The 26,298-nt window shown below is 37.3% G+C and overlaps 3 protein-coding genes across 3 annotated transcripts; all 3 read right to left on the bottom strand.

The window, feature by feature from the left end:
- Positions 1 to 961: 961 nt before the first annotated feature.
- arl8ba (ADP-ribosylation factor-like 8Ba) lies at positions 962 to 6,249 on the bottom strand. Its single transcript, XM_085354371.1, has 7 exons — positions 6,041 to 6,249; positions 3,054 to 3,134; positions 2,891 to 2,964; positions 2,702 to 2,795; positions 2,505 to 2,572; positions 2,010 to 2,080; positions 962 to 1,915 (listed from the first exon to the last, which is right to left on the bottom strand). Exons 1-7 carry the CDS (start codon positions 6,161 to 6,163, stop codon positions 1,866 to 1,868), a joined length of 561 nt encoding a protein of 186 aa, XP_085210497.1. The 5' UTR covers positions 6,164 to 6,249; the 3' UTR covers positions 962 to 1,865.
- Positions 6,250 to 7,373: 1,124 nt separating this feature from the next.
- Positions 7,374 to 10,971, bottom strand: LOC146632425 (tumor necrosis factor receptor superfamily member 3-like). The gene is made up of 7 exons (XM_085354370.1): positions 10,842 to 10,971; positions 10,523 to 10,645; positions 10,296 to 10,427; positions 9,691 to 9,799; positions 9,532 to 9,602; positions 9,264 to 9,386; positions 7,374 to 7,510 (listed from the first exon to the last, which is right to left on the bottom strand). The coding sequence occupies exons 1-7, from the start codon at positions 10,969 to 10,971 to the stop codon at positions 7,374 to 7,376; spliced, it is 825 nt and encodes a 274-aa protein (XP_085210496.1).
- Positions 10,972 to 21,447: 10,476 nt separating this feature from the next.
- LOC146632424 (tumor necrosis factor receptor superfamily member 4-like) lies at positions 21,448 to 23,729 on the bottom strand. The gene is made up of 7 exons (XM_085353334.1): positions 23,398 to 23,729; positions 23,145 to 23,255; positions 22,857 to 22,988; positions 22,698 to 22,767; positions 22,342 to 22,583; positions 22,158 to 22,262; positions 21,448 to 21,788 (listed from the first exon to the last, which is right to left on the bottom strand). The coding sequence occupies exons 1-7, from the start codon at positions 23,555 to 23,557 to the stop codon at positions 21,703 to 21,705; spliced, it is 906 nt and encodes a 301-aa protein (XP_085209460.1). The 5' UTR covers positions 23,558 to 23,729; the 3' UTR covers positions 21,448 to 21,702.
- Between the last annotated feature and the right edge of the window lie 2,569 nt (positions 23,730 to 26,298).

Raw genomic sequence — 26,298 nt, 5'->3', positions numbered from 1 at the left:
TACTCAGTTATGATGTCAAATATAAAAGTTCATGACAGTACAATTTTTTTTTTAAAAGACGGAACAAATAAAGTTTGTTTATAAGGGTTCCCATGACCTAGGTTTGCAACATTACAGCTGAACAAAACACAAGATTTCTGGAACAATGTCCTTTAGATAGATAAGACCAACATGGAATTGTTGGCCCTGCACAGCACTACGTTTGACAAAAGTCAAAAACCCTACACCAACTGCCAAACTGTTGTTATCACCTGTTGGCTGGTGATAACTTGGAATAGTTTCGCAGCCACAGGAACGTAGTATTCTCTGAGTCAACCATGATCTCTTCAATACGCTAAAGTATTTAGAGTCAAATGTGAAGTCGGCGGTCTAACACGTAAGACTTGGCTGAAACTGGGTCATGCGACAGCAGCAAACCTACAGCAGAGTGGCTGAAAAAGGATCAAGGTGTTGCAATGGGATCTTAAGAGATTTGTACATAGGCACATGCAGGCAAACCTTTATAAAGACAAAGATCCTCCACAACAATGATGAAGTCACACAGAAAATAGTTACTTCAGGATAATACTTTTTAAAGTTGTTCTAAAAGCTGCTGAATCATGGCGTGTAATTAGTTTTCACACTCCTGCATTTCGGCTTAGTTTTTGTTAAATAAATAACGACACAGTGCAACATGTCATGTTTTGTAGTTCATCTGAGGTTGTATTGACCTTATTTTAAGACCTGCTAAGGAGATTATTTTTATCCTGTCCTGATACATAAATTCTTTCCACTGAAAGAGGGTGCACCTTCTTTTTACCATGACTGTAGTACTTCATATAAAAGAGCATATTAATGTTTTCCCCCACCCCCATACAGTGACTGTTGTTTTGATGAGTACATTCTGTTCAACTAGGTAGAATATCAAACCAAAGGACAAGAGAAAAACAAAAAAAAACAGTGTTTAAATTAAAAAGCATGCCTTTTTTTATTCTAGAATACATTGAAGTGGTGTTTTTATGATGTTACTGTAGGCACACCTTGCATGCTGCTTTGCTTCAGAGAAGAGACACTGCACAAGGCACTTTAAATCCTGCCTCTCTCTCAGCTTTGAGGCAGCACAAAAGGACATTGTTCCACTGAGGCTAATTACAAATAGAGGCCAATATGAACCACACAACCCCATACAGTGTTGCTTTTAGTACATTCAGAACTTTAAATAGAATCATATATTCATACACACACATCCCATTTCAGTAAAAATCATACTAGCTTGATATTTTTTACAGATCTGCTTCAACTGACTTGCTTAAATGCGCATTTTCTAAAACAACTGGCACATCTTTGAAAGGAGAAAACCTGATCAAGGGAAGGCTGACAGTCAAGATGATCACAGAGCCGAGCTAGGCAGAAAGAGGAAAACCTGCGTGTTCACATCAGCCGTTTCTAAGCATCATACCTGACTGTCTGAAGAACCTCATCATACTGTGAGATCTGTTGAACTGAATAAACCCTCCTAGAAGAAGGTGATGTTACACCAACAAGGGTAACAAGCTACCTGGCAGCATCAACTGTGTAATGCCTGAAGACACAAAAAGGTAGCTTAAAAATAGTTTCTCACTCCTAATTAAAGTACAGCTTTACAAGATGTATAATGCCAATTTCTTTCTTAAAGTTCGGTACCAGAATTGTTGTAGTGCATTGTTGGGATTTGTTTAAGAATATAAAAAAAAGGTAAAATGCAAAAAAAAAAAAAAGTCACACAAGCAAAACAGTGCAGCACGGTGAAGTGCAGGTGAGGATACGACTGTACATCATTGCAGAGTGATGAGGGTGTGACATGACGGTAACAGGGCAATAACAGCTGGAAAACAACTTGGGTTTTTTCAGCTCCTGCGTGACTTTGAGTGCTGGATGAGCCACTGAAGTGTGATATCTGCAAATAAATGCATAAATAGAAATATGCAGGGTCAGATTTAGTACTGCAACAAAGAAATCAAACGATTGTAAGAAATAATGCCACAACTTACCAATGTTGTCTTTCTCTTTGCAGGAAATAGAGTAACAGCATATCTCCCTGTCCTGTATAGCTGACAGATTCCTAGAAAGGTAAAGAATAGTTATTTATATATAACCAATCCCTACATTTTAAGACAATTTAATTTAAAGTAAAGGTACATAGAGCAGATTTATTCCCCTTTCACCAGTCAGCCATACAAGCCCTGCAATGGCCCTAAAAGAAACCCAGGGGGCGTCCACACCACAGTTTGAAAATGACAGCGTTAAAGTAGTACTAGTAAGAGTCTCAGCACATTTTTGACAACTTGACAGGAGAGGAAACCAGTAAGATTACAGCTGGATATAAATAAAGACAGTTCCCCTTTACCAAGAGATATACATGAGAAAAGCATCCTAACGGTTCTTTAAAAAACAAAACGAGATGAAAAACTGCGAACACGTCTGATATTAAGAACCTACAATGCACTGATGAAAAGTTGAAATGCCTTCAAGATTTTTCCACTTACATTTTCTCAATGAGCTGCTTCTCGTCTAGTGCAGTGGGGAGATCCCTTTTGTTACCCAGTACCAAAACCTAAAAAAGGGCAGGTTAAATTTGAACTCTGAAACTCCAGTGGAGTAATCCAGAGAAGTCACACACAGATCTCTGTTACTGCTTCTGAAATCACACAAATATCTAAATTGGTTTAAGTGGAACACTTACGGGAATTCCTTGCAATTGAGGTTTGTCTAATAAATTATGAAGCTCATTTCTCGATGCCTCCACCTTTTCTCGATCTGCAGCGTCAACCATGTACCTTGACAAGATCAAAATCAAAATTAGTCATCATTTAACAACAATAGTGTTTGTTTTATGAAACAAAAGGTATGAAAGGCAGTCGGGGATACTCACACGATTGCATTAACTCCCCGACAGTAACGCTCCCACATGCTCCTGAACCTCGGCTGCCCTCCTATATCCCAGATCTACAGAATTAAGACCAAACCTTTAGATAACTTTTCCTAAAACCACTCTGGGGATGGGTTTTGTTTTACCAGTTAGATTAAAACTGAACCTTGATCGTGACATTTCCTTTAGTGACCTTCCTCATGTTGAACCCGACTGTAGGAATCATATCTTCACTGAAATGCCCAGACTGAAAGGAAAGACAAGTTTATCATTTATTAAAAGAAAAAAAAAAACAGTAATTTCAAATGCACATTTTACAACATCTGCACTATATAACCAAGTATAACAGCGCAACTGGTCACTCACATATATACTGCATGTGTGCTGCACTGATTAACTTCCTTAAAAAAAACAGGAGTCATATACATTAAGCTGTGTGCTTATAAGAAATGCATAGCAACATGCTGCATGGAAATACACAGCGGATTACAAATTAAGTGGCAGTTCTAAGAAACGTTTATAAGTTTTTACATTTAAACTTCAAGTGACCTTTAACAAGCAATTTATAACTTATGGTAGCTTATGAAAGCGTGACTGACATAACGGCATCCTAAGGTAAAACCACAGCTTTAATGTTTAACGTTTGTTTTTGATTCATTCATGAGGAATAATCCAATCATAAAAGTGTTTTCACTGAGTCTTTATTGCAAAGGAGGAAGGGACTATAAAAAGTAAAACATTCAAAGTTGACTCTAATTTGAGTATCATAAAAGAAAAAAATAAACAGAGTGAATCATGTTATTGAAATGACAATAAAATAAAACGTTTAGGTTTTTTGTGATTGGCCTTTTGTTAATGCTTTGTGTAAACTGCAGTGGAAAGAAAATGTGTTTGTGTATGAAAAATCAGTGGAATTTCCCTTTTAAGTTCACAAGCTGCAGATATCCTTCTCCATGCTTCGTGAACCTGCACTGCCGGGTGCACGAACATTTCACAGCACATGACTCGCCAGAGTCACCTGACAAAGCTAAGTGGAAATGAGTGAACGGTCTTATGACTGAGAAAGGCGGAACCACCCCTGCATAACTACTCATGAACTCTATTGTTAGTGTCTGGTAGGGTATTTTTTTCATTTACTCAGCGTAAAGGAAGGGGAAGAGTACGTTCCAACCCCAAAAACCTTGATATCACCAGATAAGTGTGGGCACCAAAGAAAATTTCTATAGAGATGTCGTCTTCTTCGCAGTAAATGCCTGATAAAAATCTGTTTTTTTCAGCACGCATATAACCTCAGCACAATTCAGTGTTTCTTTTAAGTGTTTCAACTGTGCAAGTCGGAGTCTTTAGAAAGAATTACTTTCACTTTAACCTAATTTAATAAATATATTCTTTAAAAAAAAAAAAAAATTTTCACAACTTCCAGTAGCCTGAGTGTTTGCGTAACAAAAAGGACCAACACATAAATATACAATGTATAAAACTGAGCTCACATAATAGTAGAATACCAATGTTGAATTAGTGGCCGTAGCAAATAAATGATTGAGAATTTTTTTGAAAGCAGAGGTTATACATCATCAATACACTGACTATCACCTAGTAAAACTGATTAAAAACATAAAAATACACCAGCCAGAAACCAGAATGCCAAGGTTTAGCAGAGGAAGTGCATACTTGTTTTTAACTCTGGCAGCGTAGATAAACATCTCAAGTGCACAAATGTTTTTAAAGAGCTTCCTCTAACATCCCGGCAACATATCTCTTTGAAAATTGATTACTCATCCATACTTTTGATAGCAACTGTTACATAAACACACACAAGATGCACATTAGACAAAAGTACAGAATGAATCCTGACTGATCTGAAGCTATTTCGTTTTAAGACGAAAGGCTGCACCAATCAGACCTTGCCTACACCAGATACATTTAATCTGATTGGTTATCTGACAGCTGATGGAGTAAAAGGCATGCCTGCCATCTGTTGCCACCCTCACTAGGGCCCCATATGTGAAACTAAAACAACCAAAGGTTAGGGGAAAAAAAGAAAGAAACCCATTTTAGCAATAATAAGGCAACCTGGATTGCCCCACCAGTCTTTGAGAAATAACTGCAAAGTTACATGAGAAACCAACACCCCTACCAAGAAGCTACAATCTGCTGTTGTGTTTTTGTGTCTTTTTTACATAAGTGCAAAAATGTCTTCTCCTTTTGTTTACGTGTGCTTGACTTAAGTGCAGTGTTAATCTAGTCCCTTTTTTAGATGTGTCATGGAAATCTGACACTGCTTTATAATCTCACATTTAAGCATTAATGCTACAGAAACTGAGAAGCTGACTTTTATAAATACAAGAAAATAAATATAAAAAATAAAGAAGATAACCCACCCAGACTCTGTTAGTTGTCCTCATGATTTTGGAAACCAGTCGTGCCAAAAAGTGATTTGTGTGTTTATGTTTTTATGTGCAACATATTTGCTTATATTGGTAAAAAGGTTGGAGTCGGGATCATTTTCAAAGGGGTTATTTATTTAAAAGGAAGAAGAAGAAGAAGAAGAAGAAGAAGAAGAAGAAGAAATTACCTGTAGAATATGTTATGTTATAGATGAAATAAATATATGAAATAAAAAAGTTATTGTGGTACATTTTTCACTGCCCAATTCATTTACATTAGTTTAAACACTCGCAATTATTTTTTGGCAGATGATCTCCTTTGACAGGACACCTGTATAACACTGGTACAGGGGACCTGTACTACAATGACACATAAGTGATCGTTCCAGTTTGGCTGCACCGCTGTCAACAGTTACTGTCAGCGTGTTATTACGTTAACTTCCTGGTAACTAAAGCACTCCAGACAGCTTTTAACTCCTTCGTGTAAAACTATGTCAAATACTGCTTTTGAGCTTTGGAGTTTAGACCATAACACTGCATCCTAGTAGCCGGTAAGTTGCAAAACTAAACAGCTAAATATAAAACAGCAACTCCTCTTGACTGCGGTGTGTGTTATGGATGCTGGCTCCACCAACAGAGCAAAGCACACCCCAGAGAACCGGACAGTGTTTAGCCCACTTCTAGCTTAGTAACCTCTATGCAATTATGCGAGTTAAGGCTGTTAGCCGTATCCTAGCAAGGCGGCTAGTAGCAGCTGGAGACTTACAGCGATCACGTTTACAAATGTTGTTTTCCCCGAGTACTGCAGGCCGACCAGCGTCAACTCCATCTCCTCCTTCCAAAACAGAGACTTGATCCAGTCCAAAAGCCGGTTTATTAGTGCAAGCATCTTGAGGTCGGTGGTCAGCGCTCCCCTGATGGTGGTACCTGTTTCGTCTCCCTCCCTGTCAGATGTGCCGTTTTTCCAGTGGGGAAGCGAAGAGGGACAAAAGCAGCTGTCATATGACCGATCAGCCAAAACGTGCTCATCAGCGCCTCCGCAGGGACGCAGAAGAAGTGCACCCTTTGTGTAACGCCCACTGTTTGCGTTCTTTTTGTCAATAAAAAGTGGGCTACTGGAACAAGAAGGCATCGGTGGGCAAGGGACGAAAACAGGGCGTTGTTGGAATGCTACTACACAAGTGTGTGTATATATATATATATATATATATATATATATATATATATATATATATATATATATATATATATGCGCAATATGAAAATGAAGAACTATGATAACATATATTAAATAAATTATCTTAAAAACTAGAAACACAATTCACAACTCTAGTATTGCAGCATGATAACAGAAAAAATATATAAAAAATAATTAATATTTATAAAACAGTCATTATGCAGTTACAAAAGAAATATATATTCATAAAAGAAACAAACATGTGCTGTTGCAATTAATAGATATCCAGTTGGAGCTTGACTGTTAAAGACAGCTTTTGACAAACTTTAACAATGTTTTAAAAAGCAGTTCTTGTAACGACAAAATGTGTGCAGATTTTTCATTAATCATATAATAGATCAACAAAGGAAAAATGACTAAAACCATTTAATTTATTCTGATTACAATTTATCTGTTTTGCTATACTACAGAAACAAAATAAACCAACCAGATTTGTTTTCGTTTGTAGAATTTCTTTAACTCTACCTACCTAAAACATTCCCAACAGTGTGTTTATTTGCAGTATAATAAGCATAAAAAACTTGTGTAGCTCATCTGTAACTCATGCCAGAAGGGCACAAACTGCAAGGCCCACCTCAGGGACGAACACATGTGTTACAGACCAAACTGTAATACCCCTGAATATTCAGCAAGAAATCATCTATTTCAAGTATAGACTTGAGATAAACTCATTACCACATCAAAGTGAGGTTTTAAATATGAATCCATACATATGTGTTTCTGCTTAAGTCATGCTAAAGATCAAAAGGAATCATCAAGTCTGTTCTACAAATGTTTTTCACTTTCCCTTCTAGATCCTGTGCACTGACGTCAAGCAAGATAATTTTTAGCATACTGGCTGTAATTGAACAGAGTTATAATATCATCTTAAAATAATGCTTTCTAGATCACAAATGTCACTGTCCTTGGATCCATCCTGGACAAACTGAAGCCCGCTCTCTTCCTTTGGTAGGTGAAAGTCACTGATGTTAGTAGGAACAGCCAGCATGGGTTTGTGGTCTAAAGCAGGGAGAGAATTATTACCATCAATGATTTAGTTGAAATATGACATTATTTCCTCGCTGCACACCTACGCATTCGATAATAAACATCACACATTTCATTGCTGCCACCCCCATTTTCCACTTCACTTCCACTTCATTTTTCATTTTCCAAGTCACAGGAGCTTTCTGATTTGATCACCAAAATGCAAAATTTTAGGCGAACAAAGGCAGATTTATTGTAAACATTTCACTCCTGTGAAATAGAAACATCAGAGAGGAGTCGATCCAAAGGAGAAGGTGTTGCTGCACGTAAAAACAATTGTTCATTAGTGACTTTCCATGTAACTAAAGTATAATACACTGAGCTCCATCCATTGCCTTACAGATGTTCTATAGTGCAATTTGTTTTAAACAAATAAGTGGCATAACCTTAATCACTTTTCATAGTGAGAAATGGGAGCAAGATAAGCAGACTTTGACGTTTTTGACAGAAGGACATCATGGCTAGAGTTTGACTATCCATCAGCTTTGTAACTGTATTAAAGGTTTTATCACAATATGCTCAACTTTTTTTCAAAAAAGTTATGTGACTTTTAAGACTAACCTTTAATTATTATTAACTTAATGAGAGGTTTGGTTATTTTAATATTCCCAAACCAGACTTAAAACATGTCCAGCTTAATTTAGGGGTTTTTTGCCCTGTAGTGGACACCATGCACACAAGGGTTTGAATGTCTTTAATGTAAGACACAACTCATCCATCCATCCATCCATTTTTCCTCTTGCTTATCCAAGAAGTGGGCACAGCTAACAGATATATTTATAAAAACTTCCCACTTTATAAACTACATTAATGCAACTGTTAATTAATAATGTAATTACAAGGAGGTATTTCTGTAGTCTATTGATACTAGATAGTGGAAAAGGGGTGGGATTAAATAAGCTTATGCTTCTTCCTGCTCCTTTTTGAACATGGACGTTATTTGGAGTTGTGGTTGCTCGTTTTCCTTTTGTTTGCTTTGTTCATTTGTCTCTTTTAATTCTATTTTTTTTTTTATACTTTTTCAACATGTTCAAAATAAAGATTCAATCAATCAATCAATTTGTGCTACAGAATTTTTGTATTTATGTGTTTGACTAAATCTGCCTTAGAGGATTTCTAAACAGAAGAAGAAGAAAAGGAGTGTCACATGTGCACAATTTAACTGAGTACATCCTGATTCTGCTCTTATAGGCTATCAGATTATATTCCAATGTAAATCAATATTTTTTCAGTAAACTGGCATATATATAGTACAGTGATGATCATAATATCACTATAGCATGATGTTCACTACAGTTGCATTTTCACTCCTGTCAAAGATGTTGTGAACTTGTGAGAAGTGTCCCTCTGGACAGACTTTGCAGGCAAATATTATAGTGTCCAGTAATTGACTACTATAGTAGTTGTAGTGCATTAAAGTTCTATAGCCAACTGCCACCGTGGGAATTTAGATGAGTCCTTTTATCTGATGATCTGCATTTGAATCTTTTTTTTCTACTGTTGATACGTCACAAAAATATATGAAAATAATTCTGGGAAGTTCCCCTTATGATGGTATTTTTTAAAAAGAGCAGTAGCAGTGATATTTAGGTTGAGTCACATCAATTTCTTCTGTTAATGAATACTTATTTTGATTGTTTAAATGCCACATGTGGTTTTCGGAAGGAAATCTGCCCATGCCAGTGATTCCACTTTGACATACTGATATGATTTTCCATGAACTTACTTGCTGTGTGAATCCTTAGGTACTTTATACATGTGTAGGACATGAACAGAAAGAGGCTGAGAGACAGCAAAATGACACTAATGCCAAGGATCACATGAATGAAGTCTCCACCATCTTTGGGCCCTGGTGAAAAGTTAAATCATAGTTAAGTTTCTTGATTGCAGCATATTGTCACTATGTTCTGTTGTCGTGTATCACAAGTGTTACATGCTGAGCAATCAACAAATTACAGCCTGTGTCAATAAAATGTGTGAATATGTGTACATACCGGGTCTGTCACAAATTGAGTCGTGTGTCCTGTTCCCTGGAAACCTTTCAGGAAACCCCAGCACGCTGCACCTGTTTAGCACAAAGCTTTTACATCACTGGCATGTTCACAACTTCTTTTACTTATCACTGCGGCAGAAGCTGTTTAAATCGATCTTACTGTGTCAGTGGTTTGCAGTCATTCGTTTGCACATCGAAATATTGTTTTTCGCCACATATGGCTTCACACTGATACGAATATTCTATCACCCTTGCATTCAAGGAGACGACTGGAACAAAAGAAAGAAATAGTATTTCAGTAAACATGAAAGATACTTTGGGGGGGACATTTGTGGTTATAGGGTGACAGATTTTGTCAGCTTTGGAGATCCTGTGATTTATTGTCAGTTTCCGCCGTGAGGTCAGTCATGAGTCTAGTGATGAGGTTTTATGAGTATATATCTGATGACATATAGTAAGGACTGCAGCTTAAGACAAAAGGGAACTGAGCATTCACTCTTTGCTAAACACTCTTGACATTATGAACAGCTCCTCCTTCACCTGATCAGTAGGCTCAGGTTGAACAGCAGATGTGGAATAAAATTACAAATTAAAAAAAATTCTTTCACATGGATCTTTTTTAATCATGTAATAATAAACATGTCTTGACTTTTAAGGGATTAGTCTAAATATCCACAATTACACAGATGCAATAGTCAAACCAGTGTTTGTGGCAGGATATATATTTTACTCGTAGCTGTAAAAACTCAAAATGTCCATTCTTACCTGTCCTTTTTGGTTTCTCTCCTGTGACGCATTTGTCTTTCACACAAGTCGAACAGATGCTGTTGGAGCACAGGAAACCAGCGGCACAACTACAGGTTGCATTTGTGGTTGATGTACATTTCACAGCATAATCTGTAGACAGACAAGAATTGAAACCACTGAATTCAACACAATATTGCATCTTTTGCTAGTTCTGGTAAATGCCTTCTCAGCTTCTCTCAACTTACGCTGACATGTCTGACATTTTTCACATCTGTCAAAGAGGTTGGGAAGTTGTGAGAAATGTCCGTCTGGACAGGCTTTGCAGGCAGTTTGTTGTCTGTCAGAGCAAAACTCTTCTACATAAGTGCCTTTAAAACCAGGAAAAAGTTAAAATCAGCGACTTTCAGTATTTTTCAGTATTCTTGAACGAAAAAGTTCAGCTTAAACACATAATCTGATCATTACATCAAACAGATCACTACTGTAATAATTAGATCAAACTAATCAAAACATTAGATTGAAAGACACTCATCTGATTTTTTAAAAAGTTTGTTTTTTTTTTACCTGGGGGACACTTGTTACAACACCGTCCACTCATCTGAGTCTGTTGATCACCGCAGCTTTTAACGCATCCTATAGTCCAAAAGGCCACAAATAATGCTATAAGTGCCATGGAGAGGTTCAAGTGAATCATTGTGTCCAGTGCTCTGTGTGCGCTTACAGGTTTTTATATCGGTGGCTGACGTCAGCATGACAGAGAGTGTGACTGTGTAGTCAGGAAGTGAAAGACCACTAAATATAGATCACTTCACGAACACGCTAAACTGAAAAGAAATTTGCTTAGTTCAACTTTTTTTTAACTGCTGTAAATTTACCAGATTACTTGCTATTATATTTTATTTTATTGTACAATTGAACTGGATAAAGCTGTACTTCTAAGCTTATCTACAGTGAAGCTGTTGGATTTATCCAAAGCAGACAACATTTAATGCTTGTTGTCACCTCTAATATAAATCTTTCATCTAAGAGACTTTCCTTTAAAAGCATGTGTTGGAGGAGCTTGTTTTCGAACACATGCAAGAACGTCTCAAACACTCCTGAAATAATGTCACACTCTCACAAATGACAGGTGACAAATTTCATGTGACAGCCTCTTTGTGTTTATGACAGCTTCTTTCCTAGATTCCACTCCTCTGTGGTGCTCACTATGGCTGTACAATAGGTATACCTGTGTATTAGGTATACCTGTTAAATAGCTTGATGATGCAAATATCTAATCAGCCAATTAAACGGCAGCAACTCAATTTTGATACATAGACATGGTCAAGAAAACCTGGTGAAGTTCAAATCAAGCACCAGAATGTGTGAGAAAGGTCATTTAACTGACTTTGAACCTGAAATAGTTTTCGGAGCCTGACGGGTTGATCTGGGTATTTCAGAAACTTCTGATCTGCTGGGATTTTCCACACAACCATTTATAGGGTTGACAAATTTACAACCAAATTAAGAGCAACTCTGAAAGAACAACACATCCATTTTTGGACTATAGCAGCTGAAGATTACACCAGATGCTACTCTTCTCAGTTAAGAACAGAGGCTACAGTTCACAGGGGTTCACAAAAAGAAGATTGGAAAATCGTTACCTGGTCTGATGAGGCTTGATTCCTTCTGTATTGTTCAGATGGTACGGTCAGAATTCGGTGTAAACAACGTGAAAGGAATTATTCTGTCTTGTATCTACAGGTCAAGCTGGTGGTTATGCGATGTGCGGGGATTATGTTCTTGGCACACTTTGAGCCAAATACCAACTGAGCATAGTTTAAATGCCACAGCCATAGTGTTGCCGTAGTGTTGCTGCCTTTATAACCAGAGTGTACCCATCTTCTGCTGGCTGCATCCTACGGGATGATTTGCCATGTCACAAAGCTCAGCTCATCTTAATCTAGTTTCTTGAGCATGACAATGAGTTTATTGTATCTTTGGTATATGATGGAGCAAAATTCATATTATGGATGTTCAGCTGACAAATAACCTGCAGGAGGTTTTCCACAGTCCTTCACTGTGGGGCCAGGCAACATGTGCACGGCAACTTAAACATATGGAGGAACAATATGTTTAGCAATGAGTCCAGATTTTGTCTATGGAAACTGGCTTGTACGATTAATGTGTAGAGAAGATGCAAAGAACACTATGCTGATTGTGCACATATAAAGTTTCCCTTTAGGTTTTTTTTTTTTTTTTTTTGGGGGGGGGGGGGGGGGGGGGGATCACACTGATGTTGTAGAAAAGATGATGATGATGTAGAAATCTTTACAAAAAAATAATAACTCACGAAAACTATATACTTGGCTTTATAGGTATAAAGTACAGAGCTTTGTTGCTTTCCTTTGTGCTTTCTCTCCAAAGGTGTTCATTAATTTTGCTTATTTATTATTAGTTTTTATATATAGTTTTTTTTCCCTATAGTATTTATCTAATGGTAATACATTTTACTGGATAAGATGTATGGGTCTTTAGTTCTATGCAAAGCCATACAATGGTATGGCTTGTAGACTAGAAGCCTATGAAGGTCTGCCACTTAACATCAGAGGCTGAAACCTCAGATTGCTGTCTGTGGGTATATATTTTCACGGACCGGCCTTTAAGGTGTCGCGGATAAATACAACAAAATAAAACTAGTACCGAAAAAAAGAAGATTTATTCATAACACACGTGAAAAGACCCAGGAAAACCGAGTTAACGATAAAAACGATAACAAAATAACGCTGAAAACTGATAACGACCCTGAAAACCATACATTTCACACCTGAGCCTCAACTCTCACTGCCCGGTACCAAACGACTCACGGACCAGTACTGGTCCGAGGCCCGGGGGTTGGGGACCGCTGACTTAAGTGATCTGCACTTCATATCTTCCACTTTAACCCAGCTTTAACTGGTCATTCCAGCACAATGGTTATTGAATTTAACGATTTAAACTTCAAATATACATTACCTGTCAACATTTTTAGAATGCCCCAATGTTTCCAGTTTTGGTTCAGGGTGCCTCTCACTCTGTACAAGTCACCAACCCAGTATCCAGCAAAACAGCCACAGGCCATCACACTTCCTCGTCCATCTTTGACAGTTGATGCTACACACTGTGCAACCATCCTTTCACCTACTTGACGGCATACAAAGATCCTGCTTGATGAACTGAAGATTTCAAATTTTGATTCATCAGTCCATGATACCTTCTTCCCATCTTCAGCAGTCCAATGGTGGCGTTTCATGGCCCAGTCAAGCCTCTTTTTGTCTTATTCTGACGCTTTCTTGTTGCAACTCATCCTGTCAAACCTGCAGCTCGAAGTCTTCACAGTTGAAACTGAGACTTGCTTACTACAACCAGTTTTGGTCAAGTTACTTGAAAATAGTTATTAGAAACTACTTACTGATTACTTCTCCAAAAAAGTAATCCCGTTACTTTACTGATCACTTATTTTCAAAAGTATTTAGTTACTTTCTTACTTAATTACTTTTTAAAAGTATATGCAACATTCTCTGACTGGAAAAAATTTGTTTAACATTTAAACCTATTTTCTACCAAGTCCTGTTGTTCTTAAATCTTTTTTCACCTGTCTAGCAGGAGTGGGACGGGTGGAGGTTTGCCCTGTGCCACAGTGGTAATGTCAGTGGGGGATACAGGGGTTTCTCTGTGAATTTCACATTCCCATGCCAGCGTGATAGGTACTGTTTCAGATTTGAAGTTTTCAAAGTAGAAAAAAGTTTGTTCCCACGCTGAGTCTACAGTAGACGCTAATGTTTTTGTCGCCTTTTACAGAATCAAACACAAAGTAATGTCAGTACTTCCAAGCTTTAAACGCCGCATGGTCGTACTCTCTCCAACACTCCATATTATAGTTGCTCTACATACGTCTGGTGCTACCACGGACGTCGCACGCTCATGCATCATTGTCATGAGACGCTCTCACAAACAAAATCACAGTTTAGTAATGCAGTCATGCAGTGTGCTTACAGGAAAGTAACAGTAATCGAATTACTTTTTTGCAATAGTAATCCCTTACTTTACTCGTTACTTGGAAAAAGTAATCGGATTGCAGTAACACATACACATCTCTGACTGCGACCAATATTAATCCGTGCTTGAGGCTGTTATCGTATGAGCTGCCTATCAGTAACTCTCAGAAGCTTGTTCTCTGATTCAGTTGTGGTTTGGGGTCTGCTAGACCTCTTCCTGTCAGAGTTTGGCCTAATTTCTGAGTGCCTTTTTTTAGTAAAGGAAACAGTACTCACTGACGCTTAAAGTGTCATGACGGTCTGTCTCTCTTCTATTGTTAATTGCCTTTTTCTCGCCATTTTTGTAACAACACACTACTTTCTGCAGTACAATACTGTTCTGCTGATGCTCATGAGGGTATGGTACCACATTGTGTTCCAACACTGCTATCATGCATTTGGAACACCTGTAGGAATTAGTAGCACCAGCTTTCAAGGCTTGATCAACCTCCATTGCTGCAGAACAGCAGTTAACCCATTTTGTGTTCCCTGAAAACACAAAAAGGCCTTTTTGTATAATTCTGAAATGCACATTGTTTTTCAGTTTTGGGTAACCTTACTCTTTTTTCTTATTTCTGCCAGTTCATCACTTACCTTTTTTTTTATCATTTCAAGCTAATCATTGGACTTGAATCACTTGAATTGCATTAAATAACTGGAAAAATTGGGGTGTTCTAAAAGATTTGACCGGTAGTGTATGTTATTCAAAACTCTTTTGTTGTCCAAGCACCTACTTGTCTGTCTTCTATGAGTCACTCAGCCTCTTTTCTCTGTTTTTTTTTTTTAAATTTGCTGTCACTCCCCCTCTTTCAGGCTGTCTGTCATTCAAGGTCATCTGCAAAGGTCTTATGCAAATTCTACAACCATCTGCTCACTCATCTTCACCTGTATTTATATGCCTGGTGCTGTAGTCACTATTTTCTCCCTTTTTCTCAGATTCTGCCCTGTAATATTGCTTCTCACTGGAGTCTAACTATCAAAATATGTAAATTTTACATTTTCTTACATGAACTTTGCACTCTCTGCTTTGTAAGTAATGTGTATCTGTTTGCATTTTTATTTCTGCATTTTTGTTCACTTATACTTACTTTTGAAAAAGATCACACATTACATATAATTGTTGGAGCAGATGAAAAATGTATATACAGTGCTCCCTCGCTATAATGCGGTTCACCTTTCGCAGCCTTGCTGTTTAATGGATTTTTTGTGCAATTTTGCACGCTTTTTTTTTTTTTTTTTTTTTTACAGTGCATTGTGTTCTGTGTCCTGATTGGCTGTAGACCATTTTCAATCAGTATCCTCTGTGCCACGTCTCCTGTACAGTACAGAATGCGTTCAGCTTGTCAAATTTACATAAATCGTCGATCGCTAGCAGTGTGACTCTGATGTGCTGTACTATATGTTTCTAAGTTTTCTCCCCAACAAACACAATGTCGATGAAACGTTTTGCACCGTCAAAGGCACCTGCGGTAGCACCCAAAAGGCAGAGGAAGATGCTAACCATCGCACAGAAAGTTGGACTTCTGGACATGCCAAAAGAAGGTAGAAGTTACTGTATTTTACAGATTATAAGGCGCATTAAGCGAAACAAAACAGTCAGATAAGTCAAACTTTACTCAACTCATTCTTCTTGCTTCCTCCACTTCTGTACCATTGATTCATTAATGTAGAATTATCTCGCAGCTGCTCTATTCCCATGTTTTGGACCTGAAAACAAGGTTTGATCTTTGGTTTCATTCTATAATACTGGACTGATTTTTCTACAAAGGTTTGAACTTTGAGAGTGTTTAAACAATAGAGAAAAGTGTGAAAATGTTCATGCCTGTCTGAGAAAAGTGTATAAGGTGTGTAGTGAGGGGTTAAACAGCCTTAAAACATCTATAATAATTGTAAAAAAAAAATAAAGCTGGCTACTTTGCGGATTTTACCTATCGCGAGTTATTTTTAGAACGTAACTCCCGTGATAAACGAGGGACCGCTGTAATGATATGGAAATTTTGGCGGGAAAAAACTATTTTTTACTTTTCTGATCCTCTAGAATTGTTCAACATGTTCTTACAAGTGTACTAACTTAAATTGTATATATAATACAAAGCAACTAACAGAAGCAATAACAATATTTTATAGTTTTGTGCCTGGAAATCCCACAGCCCACAATGAGTGAGTATGATAATCCCTGCTGAAACCCAAAGGTGACCACAGTGAACTCAAAAAAGTAAGGGATGACTAAAGATGTACATGGTATGTACAGAAAAACAAGCGTGTGATTTTTTGCAGGGTTATTTTTGTAGCCTACATGTATATGTTGCAGGAGCACACAGTGCAAATGGATGATGATGTGAAGGTTTTACTGTCGTTCTGTGACCTTTTAGTGACAGTACTTTAGGTTGCTTTTGTTGACGGGGAGTTTCCTGGCAAATCAAGAAGGTGCTTAAATTTTGTTAAATGAGCCACTTCATTTATTGTAATTAATAAGCCAAAGCGCCATACATGTGGCTTTCTCTAATCGGAGGATTTTTTTCCCCTTTGTTTAACATTAGGCATCATGTTGCTGCAGTAGTTACTGTGGTTTAGAAAAAGCACCTGAATGGGTTTTCTCCTGACACTCTAGCTTCCCCACCCCAGTCCAGAGACGTGGCTGTCTCTCTCAGCTGGCCTTGTAAACACGCTGACTATCAATTTAATAATTTTTTCCTGACTAAAGTTTTAACGGACCATATTTGCAGAAGCTATGGGAGTACATCAGAAATGATCAAATTTAGTCATAAGAAGTAATTAATTAACCCTCTGATGCATATTGGTCACTGGAGTGGACAAGTCTATAACTTTATAAAATAAAAAACATATTTTTGGAAAAAAAGAGTTGAACATTTTTTTTCATGTCCTTAGAAGAATAAAAACACTTAAGAAAAAAAATCTTGAGAAGGCTTTCATATTTCATGCATCAGAGGGTTAATATCTGACACCCCTGTGCAAAACTGCCACCTACTTAAACCACATGACGTGTGCCCTCCTATCATAAAAAAAAAAGAAACTACAGACATTTACTTCCGTCATTGACAGACAGACCAAACCACATGGTTCAATGTACGAAACCTTCAGGATGTGACGTTAGCATATGCGTGCTCACTACGCAGTAGACAGTAGCTATTAGTACCGTCCAGAGGTGGGACCAAGTCATTGTTTTGCAAGTCTCAAGTAAGTCTCAAGTCTTTATCCTCAAGTCTCAAGTAATGTCAGGCAAGTCAGAGTCGAGTCTCAAGTCACTGGTGTAAAAGTCCGAGTCAAGTCACAAGTCTGAAACTTTGAATTTCAAGTCCTTTCGAGTCTTTAAAAAAAAAAAAACGAAAAAATAATGTTGCAGTTATGCTAAATGTAAATATTAGACCATGTAATTTTAAAATCTGTGTTTTTCTCAACACATGACAAAATAGTGAACTTAGAAAATATACACAAATTGTGAAATTGCACCTCTTTAAAATGCAGCTCAATTAAACCTAGCTCCAAGAATAATTTTCACGGACAGTTCTGAGATAAGCTGCATGTTATTCTTGGATGCGGTTGTAGGACCAGCTTTAAAATCGCATGACAAAAATATCATACACATTAAAAAAAACTGTATCACCAACGTAGCCTGGACAACATTTGCTAGTTAGATGAAGTCAGCTATCTCATCATAGCATATTTATATGCATATTTATAATTATACGGTTCTTGGAGTGAGTGCATACACTCATGAAGTTTAGTAACTTCAGGTCACTGCAACAAGCCCAGGTACAGTTTACCGACGGATGGGTGCAGGACCTTGAAATGCACCGTGTAGAACGAAAGACCATCGTACGTATCATAAGTTTACCAGTCTCACAAATTGTCGTCATAAATACACATTCGTTAACCGTTTATTAATAGGACCTTTGAGCTCAACGGTAATTAATTAGTAGTGGAAATAATTTCTGGTAGCGTTACAGAAATGTAGCAGTGACAACAATATTGTATGCTGTAATCACCGCGCGGATAGGAGGCGGCTGGCTTGACCGCGGCTCACAAATGACGGCTCACTTTACCGCAGTCTGTAATCGCACTGGGCAATTAGTGATACAAAAAACCTGTTTTATCCTGTGAATAAAAATATATGTTTTTGTCAATGTACCATAATAACAGAAGCGAAACGCAATATTGTGTCAGGACAATTCACTATTTATGCACAATAAATAAAGGAGCATAGCGCGACAATTTCTGTTCAGCGCCAGACTTGCTTGTAACCTATATCACTAATTATGTTATGAAAATGACGTATTAACTACTAAAAAACACTGACCTTCGTGTAAATGCTTGGAGCAGACTAACCTGTGAGCTGGAGTGTTCTGGGACGTTATATTTGGTCTTTGAATGGCTGCAATCCAGACCATCCGTCGCGTCTTTGTTACTTCGGAAACATGGCTTGAACAATTTCTCTTCAACGACGTAATCCGATAACAACCGATCTCTTTACCCGTCGGCTTCCCGTGGCTGTCATGCGACCGGCTATTGCAGTTAATAATACAACAGCTTCTTGACATTTTTGTGTTTCTTTTTATCGCTGTTTAACTGATTTTAATTGAAAGCCTGCGTGCGCTAGTACCGCTTGCCACGAGTTCCCAGAATCCTTTGCGGTTCTACCCGTGAATGACGTCACATTTTCAATCTCTATATAATATGCATGTTAAATTTTATATTTGGGGTAAAATATCAAGTCTTTTCAAGTAAACCGGTTCAAGTCCAATTCAAGTCCCAAGTCATTGGTGTAAAAGTCCAAGTCAAGTCACAAGTCTTAGAACATTTTTTCAAGTCAAGTCTAAAGTCATAAAATTAATGACTCGAGTCTGACTCGAGTCCAAGTCATGTGACTCGAGTCCACACCTCTGGTACCGTCACACTATATAGCCACAAAGGGCGGCAGTGACACTGTAGAAATCAGGATTCCCCTTCACAAGTAGAGCACAGAAGTGCCACCTACTTTGTGGGTGAAAGGAGCATGTTCTGTAACAGAGCCTTCCAACTGATAAACTTTATGAATGGTGCCGTCGGAACATTTGATGCAGATGAATAGAAACGGCATGGCTTCGATCAAAAATAATGACACGGTTACAGTATTTACTTCTCTTAGGCTGTTCGCTAAGGAGTATATGTAACTCCACTGATGTTATACATATAGGTCAAAAAGCTACACGTGTTTTGTGGCTGGAGTAAAAGTGATGTGAAACTGCTCACGTCGTCCTTAAGTTACGTCACTTCAGTCGGCGTCACACTAAAAGTTCAAGATGAAAGAAAATGTGATCAAGCCCACTTTGGGTCTGCTAGTGGTTAACAGCTCAGGGTGACATTAGATCAACTGTTCGCTGTGTAGTTAATGTGTTAATGGGTTTTTGACATTACAGGATGTACAAATTCAGTACCTGTAGATCAGCTGTATCTATTTAGATCATTTAATTTTATACTTCCTATTGTAAAAAAGATACAAAACAATACAAAAACCATTACTTACATTATAAACATAGCATCAAAATAAAGTGAATATAGAAGCCAAGATACATTTTTACAAAAAGAACACTTTTTTGTCTTGTCACCAAAAAAAAAAAAAAAACAGAATAATATATGTTATATTTCAGGAAAAAAAAGTCCAACATAAACATTAGGCTACTATGAGTTTGCTGCAATAAGGGTTAAATGTCAAGCAAATGCAAATACATGCCTACTCAGAAAAGCATGTACGGTTTCCCAGAATTTGCACACATAGAATTATAGAGATTGCCGAGTTAAAAAGCTAACAAATACAAATAATAATAAAAACAAAAGGGCATATATTGTATGTACAGCATACAGCATGAAGTATAGCATGCAAGCTGCTGTACTTCAAAACCAGACGAAAGGTTGTTTCAGGTGCTGTATTTTTCTTTGAAACCACACACCTACTTCCTACATCTCTGACATTTACTGAAAGCAAACTACCTGCAGGGTTTCCAGTATGTGTGTACTCTCTGTAAGTCATATTTGCGTTTTACAAAAAGCAGCTACAACAGTAAAATGTTGCCTACTCACAGATATATTAAGATTAATTTAATACCTAATAGTACACAAACTAATAAAAAGTCATCTTTACTAAGTAAGAATGTTTACTTCCTGTGAGTTATACTTAAATAAATGCTAAATTTTTAATATTAAGTTAAGGTTGGACTGTTATATACATGTTTATACTTAAATAATGGATCTGAAAACTTGATATACTTCTGTCTTTATTTAAATCACTTTCCTTGGGAAGATTTACGGTGCGGTAGCTTTTTCTATATTCGGTTCTTCACAAAGAGTCAACCAGGCAGACAAAGCATTAACTGAAATTTATGAATGTGTGTGTCTGGTTTCTGGTGCAAAACATAAGTGAGGAGAAGTATGAGGACGCTTTCATAACTCCTCTGACTATGTGATCCGAGAAACATCTCCAATGAGGTATAAACAACATGAAAGTCCTCACATTTACAACATCAGTCTTTCCAAAGGCCAAAATGAAAACATGAGAGGATGTATGTCTCAGTGGGGAAAAAGAGCCACATTTAGGTGCCTGGGGGGAACTCCGCCAAACCCACACATCACTGAAAGCATGTTTGTTTTCACAGACCTGCTAATTTGAACAGAGCTGAGTAATCAAAAACTGAGAAACAATGGGCAGAAAGACTTCGTGCAAAAATTAAAGTAGTTCATAATATATCCTGGATCAGTGGTATTGATTGTACTGGTCTTACTGGGTATTTCTCAGGCTTGTCACAAGCCCCAGTTAGTCGCATTAAGTTATGTCATGTCATATATATATATATATATATATATATATATATATATATATATATATATATATACATACATACATACATACATACATACATTGAATATACAAACATTTCACAGAGGCATTTAGTGGCATGATTGCTCAGGTCACTGTGCAAAAATCTGCATATAGAAAATGTTGATCAATACTAACATTATACAGATTTCTTTGAGCAACATAATAATATTAATAAAAATAATATTATGGTCAATTTACAACAGTTCAAGTAGTGAAAACTATTGTTTACTACTTGCTGTTTCACAGTTTAAAAAGTGAGGTAAGAGGCTTGCAATATGTTTGTGATAATTCACGATTCTACTAAAACAGAACAAACAAAAGTCAAATATTGACTTGAAAATACACCTGTAACAATACAGATATAGTAAATAGTTTGATGATGTATTTCTAATACAAAAGCAACACTGTAAGGAAAAATACTGATATAACGATTACCTGAGTCAAAGGTTCAGCTGTGTATTTCATGCCTAAATGAAAAAAAATAACAAGTTTAACTTCAAGGTTCCATGTAGTCTGACTTGAGCGGGGTCTGGCTTTCATTACAGCTTTCCTCAACTGGCGTGCGGCACAAGGAGTCCATTGCTGTAAACAAAAAATATATATTTTATTTCAAAAAGCTTAATTAACTACCAATTAGTTAATTAATTCAATAATATTGTTGACAATAACTATTTCCCATTTGAAACAGCACAAATCTCAGAGTGTGTGAAGCATTTTGTGAAGAAATATTGCCCATTTTTTCTAATAGTGGTAAAATATGATAAAGAAATAAATCTCTGACATGATTAAAGATTTTCTGGGGGGATGTGGGCATATATCTTGATGCAAGAAGGTGAACTGTTGTTGCCTGTTGCTTCAAATTTTGGTGCGTCACTTTTCTCATTCAACTTCTCGACATGAAACCACCAAGACCTTTCTTATTGTCTGAAGTGTGAATCACTTGCCACATACGTTGTACTGTTTTTTGCTTGTGCCAGCAGTCAGTGATGTGCAGCTTGCAGGTCACAACAGTTAGTACAACTAGTCCGACAATTCCGAAAATAAGGAGGGCCATACCTGGTAAGACAAAATAAACCTGCTAAGTTAACTTAGCTTTACTTTTGATCTGAGGTTGCATGATCGGAAGATGGCTTACCAATGTGGTTGCCTACAGGAGGAGTTGGAAGCACTTTCTTTGTGGAAGTGGCCACTCGTGGAGTAGTAGTAGTATCCGTCCCCTGAGTTTTGGCCCCCTCATGTGGACGTTGAGTTATTAAACCTCGGAGAGTAGTAATTGTATTTGATGTGGGAAGTGTAGTGCTGTAAGTATCACTGTTTGGCTCATTACAGATGGCATCTGACGATGCAGTTCCACTGAATTTCACCCCTGATTTACATCTAGAATGAAAGATAAATGACAAAGCTGTTAACAACAAGCGTCACGTCCAGACCCTGTTGAAAATTTGTTTTAATCATATATCATAAAAGTACTAAAAACACTAGAATACGTACTCTTTCCATTTTTTACAGTCTGAGATTTGAGATGTAATGAAAAATCCTTCTTCACATCGTTTACATTCTCCTAGCAGGAAAAAAAGAATTGATGATTTAAAAAGACATTTTCTTTAGTGTGTATGGTAAATGATCCAATATTATGATCCAGTCTTGTACCTCCTATTCGTTTAAATCCCTCAGCACATTTGCAGTTGGAAGAATCACTGTCCCATGGAACAAAGTCTTTACGGCACGCACATTTTGTGTTTTTGAATGTGGTACAACGCTCTTTAATGTCACTACCATGATCTGCAATAAATAAATAAACAAAGAATGTTCTTAATCCTGATGTCGTAATTTGAGTGTGAACTACATGTTTGGTCTCCATTAACAGAGCAGGTTTATCATCAGCTGCTCACATAGCAGCTGATTTTTTAAATAAATTACAAAAGCTTCAGCACTTACTAGTGTCACACGTTCTACATGCTTTACAAGATTTTGAAGTATTTTCATGATCCTGATAAGAGCCTGGTTTGCAGGGTTCACATCCATTTCCATTACGGGATACTTTTTCGCCTTCAAGGATTTCACAGTGTTCAAAGAAAGGACACATTTTAATTACAGTAATTACTATACTTTCAAAATAAAATTTAAAAAGTGAAAAACTGATTTTAAAGCATTATACGGAGTGAGTAAAATGATAAAAGGCACACTTTACCTGTTTTGCATGTCAAACCAGTAACATGTTGGTTAAAAATCAAAAAAAGTATGAGGACTTTGAGCATAGCCATATTCAGTTCTTCAGTGCTGAGAAATGCCACTATTTCCTGTGTGACACACAGCATAAGAATGTGACAAAAGAGAGACGCCACCTGCATAAGCTCTTTATATGGGGCTGTCCCAGACTGCTCACCTACTTTACTGATAAAACAGTTACAATTTATAAGTTCGGTGACTATCCTGTCTATCTTACTACAAACTGTAATGTTTTATTAATATTTATTTTTAAAAAAACTTAAATTGAAACACATATTTTACATCTATGACATGTCAGTCATAACATAGTTTCTAACAGGTATTCTAAGATACTAAATATAGTGTCTAATTTTTTAACACTGGATAAATTAATTATGTAAGTCAACAATTTAAAGAGCCATCTTACTTAAAATTCACCCTATATGTCTACAACTTGAATATTGATAATAAAAAAATTCTGTACAATTCAGTACATAAGTAATAAGATGTTTTACTAACTCAAAAACCGGTAAAAATATTTTAGATCCATATAAAGTATGATGGAAAAAAAACATCTTTTAAACTGAAATACAGCTTTGAGGGTATTTTTAGCATGTTTATTAACCTTTTTCTGGGCTTTTTTTCTTTGTTCAGGAAAAAAGGTATTGGTACTGTGGTTAAGCTATCGGAAACAGTTAACTATGTATCTTTGTTTTGTCTAGGCAGAAAAAATTGACATTGTATTATGGCATATGGACTCAAATGGCAAATGGAAAATCCACATATTCTTGATTAGTGCAAGATACAAGATACAACCACACACTCGCTTCTTGAAAAACGGATGTTGAAAAAACAACCCCCGCTCCTGTTTTATCTCTCTCTCTGTTCGTTTATGAACTTTTCGTAGGTAAGGCGACCCAAAATTAATATGTTTATATTCCAATCATTCAAGAGTTCAGGAAACTAAAGATATAAAACATAACAAACTGTGCTGTCTTTACTGTTCACTTTGCCCATTGTTTGTCTCTCTTTAACACACAGCCCAACTGGTAACATATGATGACAAAGCTAGTTTCACTCACTGGCCATTTTGAAAAGTACACCTATTCAACTACTTCTTAAAGCAGCTACCTCACAAGCCATAGTCAAGACAACCTGCTGTATTTAAAATGTTCAAACTGAGCATTGGGATGGCAAAGAAAGGCGACTTAAGTGACTTTAAACATGCCAGACAGGCTGATCTGAGTATGTCAGAAACTGCTGATCTAATGGGATTTTCCCACCTAACCATCTCAAGAGTTTACAGAGAAAAGTCTGATAAGAAAATATCTACTGAATAGCAGTTATCTGTATGAAAATGCCTTATTGAAGGTCTGCTTCAAGCTGAAGGGAAAACAATAGGAACAACATAAACATAAGCAACATCAAAGGTATGCAAAAGAGCATCTCTGAATGTAGAACTCACTGAACAACGAAGCAGATGGTCTACACCCAAGATCGCACAGTGTCACACTGTCAGCTAAGAACAGGAAACTGAGGATTCGAAAGAAAAAAAAAAGATTGGAAACACATTAGAAAAACTCCCTTGCTGGATGAGTCTCAGTTTCTGCTGCAATATTCTAATGGTAGAGTCAAACTTTGAACAGCATGAAAGCATGGATCCATCCTGTCTAGCTGAGCATGATTTAAACACCACAGCCCCAGAACATTGTTGCTGACCATGTCTTTCCCTTGTGATCCAATGATCACAGTCTGCCCATCTTGCTCACAGACATTAAAGAGATAATGGAAAAATAAGAAATTGTGTGTTTATCTACACCAGGGGTCGGCAACCCTGGGCACGCGTGCTGGTGGCACGACGATAGCTGGACTGGCCATCAGGCATACCGGGCATTTATTTGTCCGGTATGCCCGATCTGATATTTCGTTTTTATGGGCCGATGATTTTTATTTTTTATTTTTTGTAACGGTATAAACAGTGAAAAGTGGTGGATTGGCTAGATGCTGGTCGATGTGTAAAAATAACTCAGGATATACAGGAGGAGGAGAGACCCGGGGTGGCTGCCGGTCCGAGTGTCAGGTGAACTGAACTTCAGGTAGGAAGTTATGACCTGCAGTCCATTTGGGTCAGATATAAACCAAGTTTAGTTTATTTTCGTTGTGCTGACGTTTTACAGTCAGTTACAATAACTCGTACTGCGTGCTAGCTAGCATGACAGAATTTCTATACAGCTGGGTGGGTGCTATGATGTTACTGATAGTGAACTTTATTTTATTCATAAGGCTAGTTAGTAGAGTTGCCAACCGTCCTGTGAAAAACGGAATCGTCTCGTATTCAGAGAAAATGTTACGCTTTTCATTTGAGGAGAAAGGGAACACAGTTTGTCCCGGAGTTCAGCTAGAATGGGAAAAGACGCAAAGGTGGAGTTCTTCTGCGTCTTTACGCTGCAGCTGCCTCTTCTTCTCTCATTCTCTCCCCCTCCCTCTCCTGTTGCTACTTCAACCATGAAACTGATCAATGATCAGCTGATCGGCTTTTCTCTCTTGTTTGTTTATCTCCCACTTTGCGCCAGAAAGAGGAAACCGCCGGATGTCGCGTTAAACAACAGCAGCACGTTTAAGCTTCATCAGCTGTTGTTAGAATTTATTTAACATTAATTTCTAGTATCAGCTGATGTTTGCTGGAGCCATAGCTGTAAAAGCTGCTGGTCATGATATCGGTTTGGTTATCTGCTGAGAAGGAAACATGCAGATGAAACCAGTAGAATCATCAGAGCTGAACAGGTGATGGAGAAACAGGTTTACCTTTTAGGTGACATGAATGAGTTGAAGGGAAGTTATGAACTGTTTCTGAGAGACTAATAACACCAGGATCTTTTCTAAG

The sequence above is a fragment of the Diplotaxodon limnothrissa genome, linkage group LG5 (genome assembly GCF_057381915.1).
Source record: "Diplotaxodon limnothrissa isolate DT_005_m linkage group LG5, D_limnothrissa_male_GT1.1, whole genome shotgun sequence".
Taxonomy (NCBI): domain Eukaryota; kingdom Metazoa; phylum Chordata; class Actinopteri; order Cichliformes; family Cichlidae; genus Diplotaxodon; species Diplotaxodon limnothrissa.
Note: the sequence above shows the minus strand (reverse complement) of the source record. Positions and strands in the feature narration are given on the sequence as shown.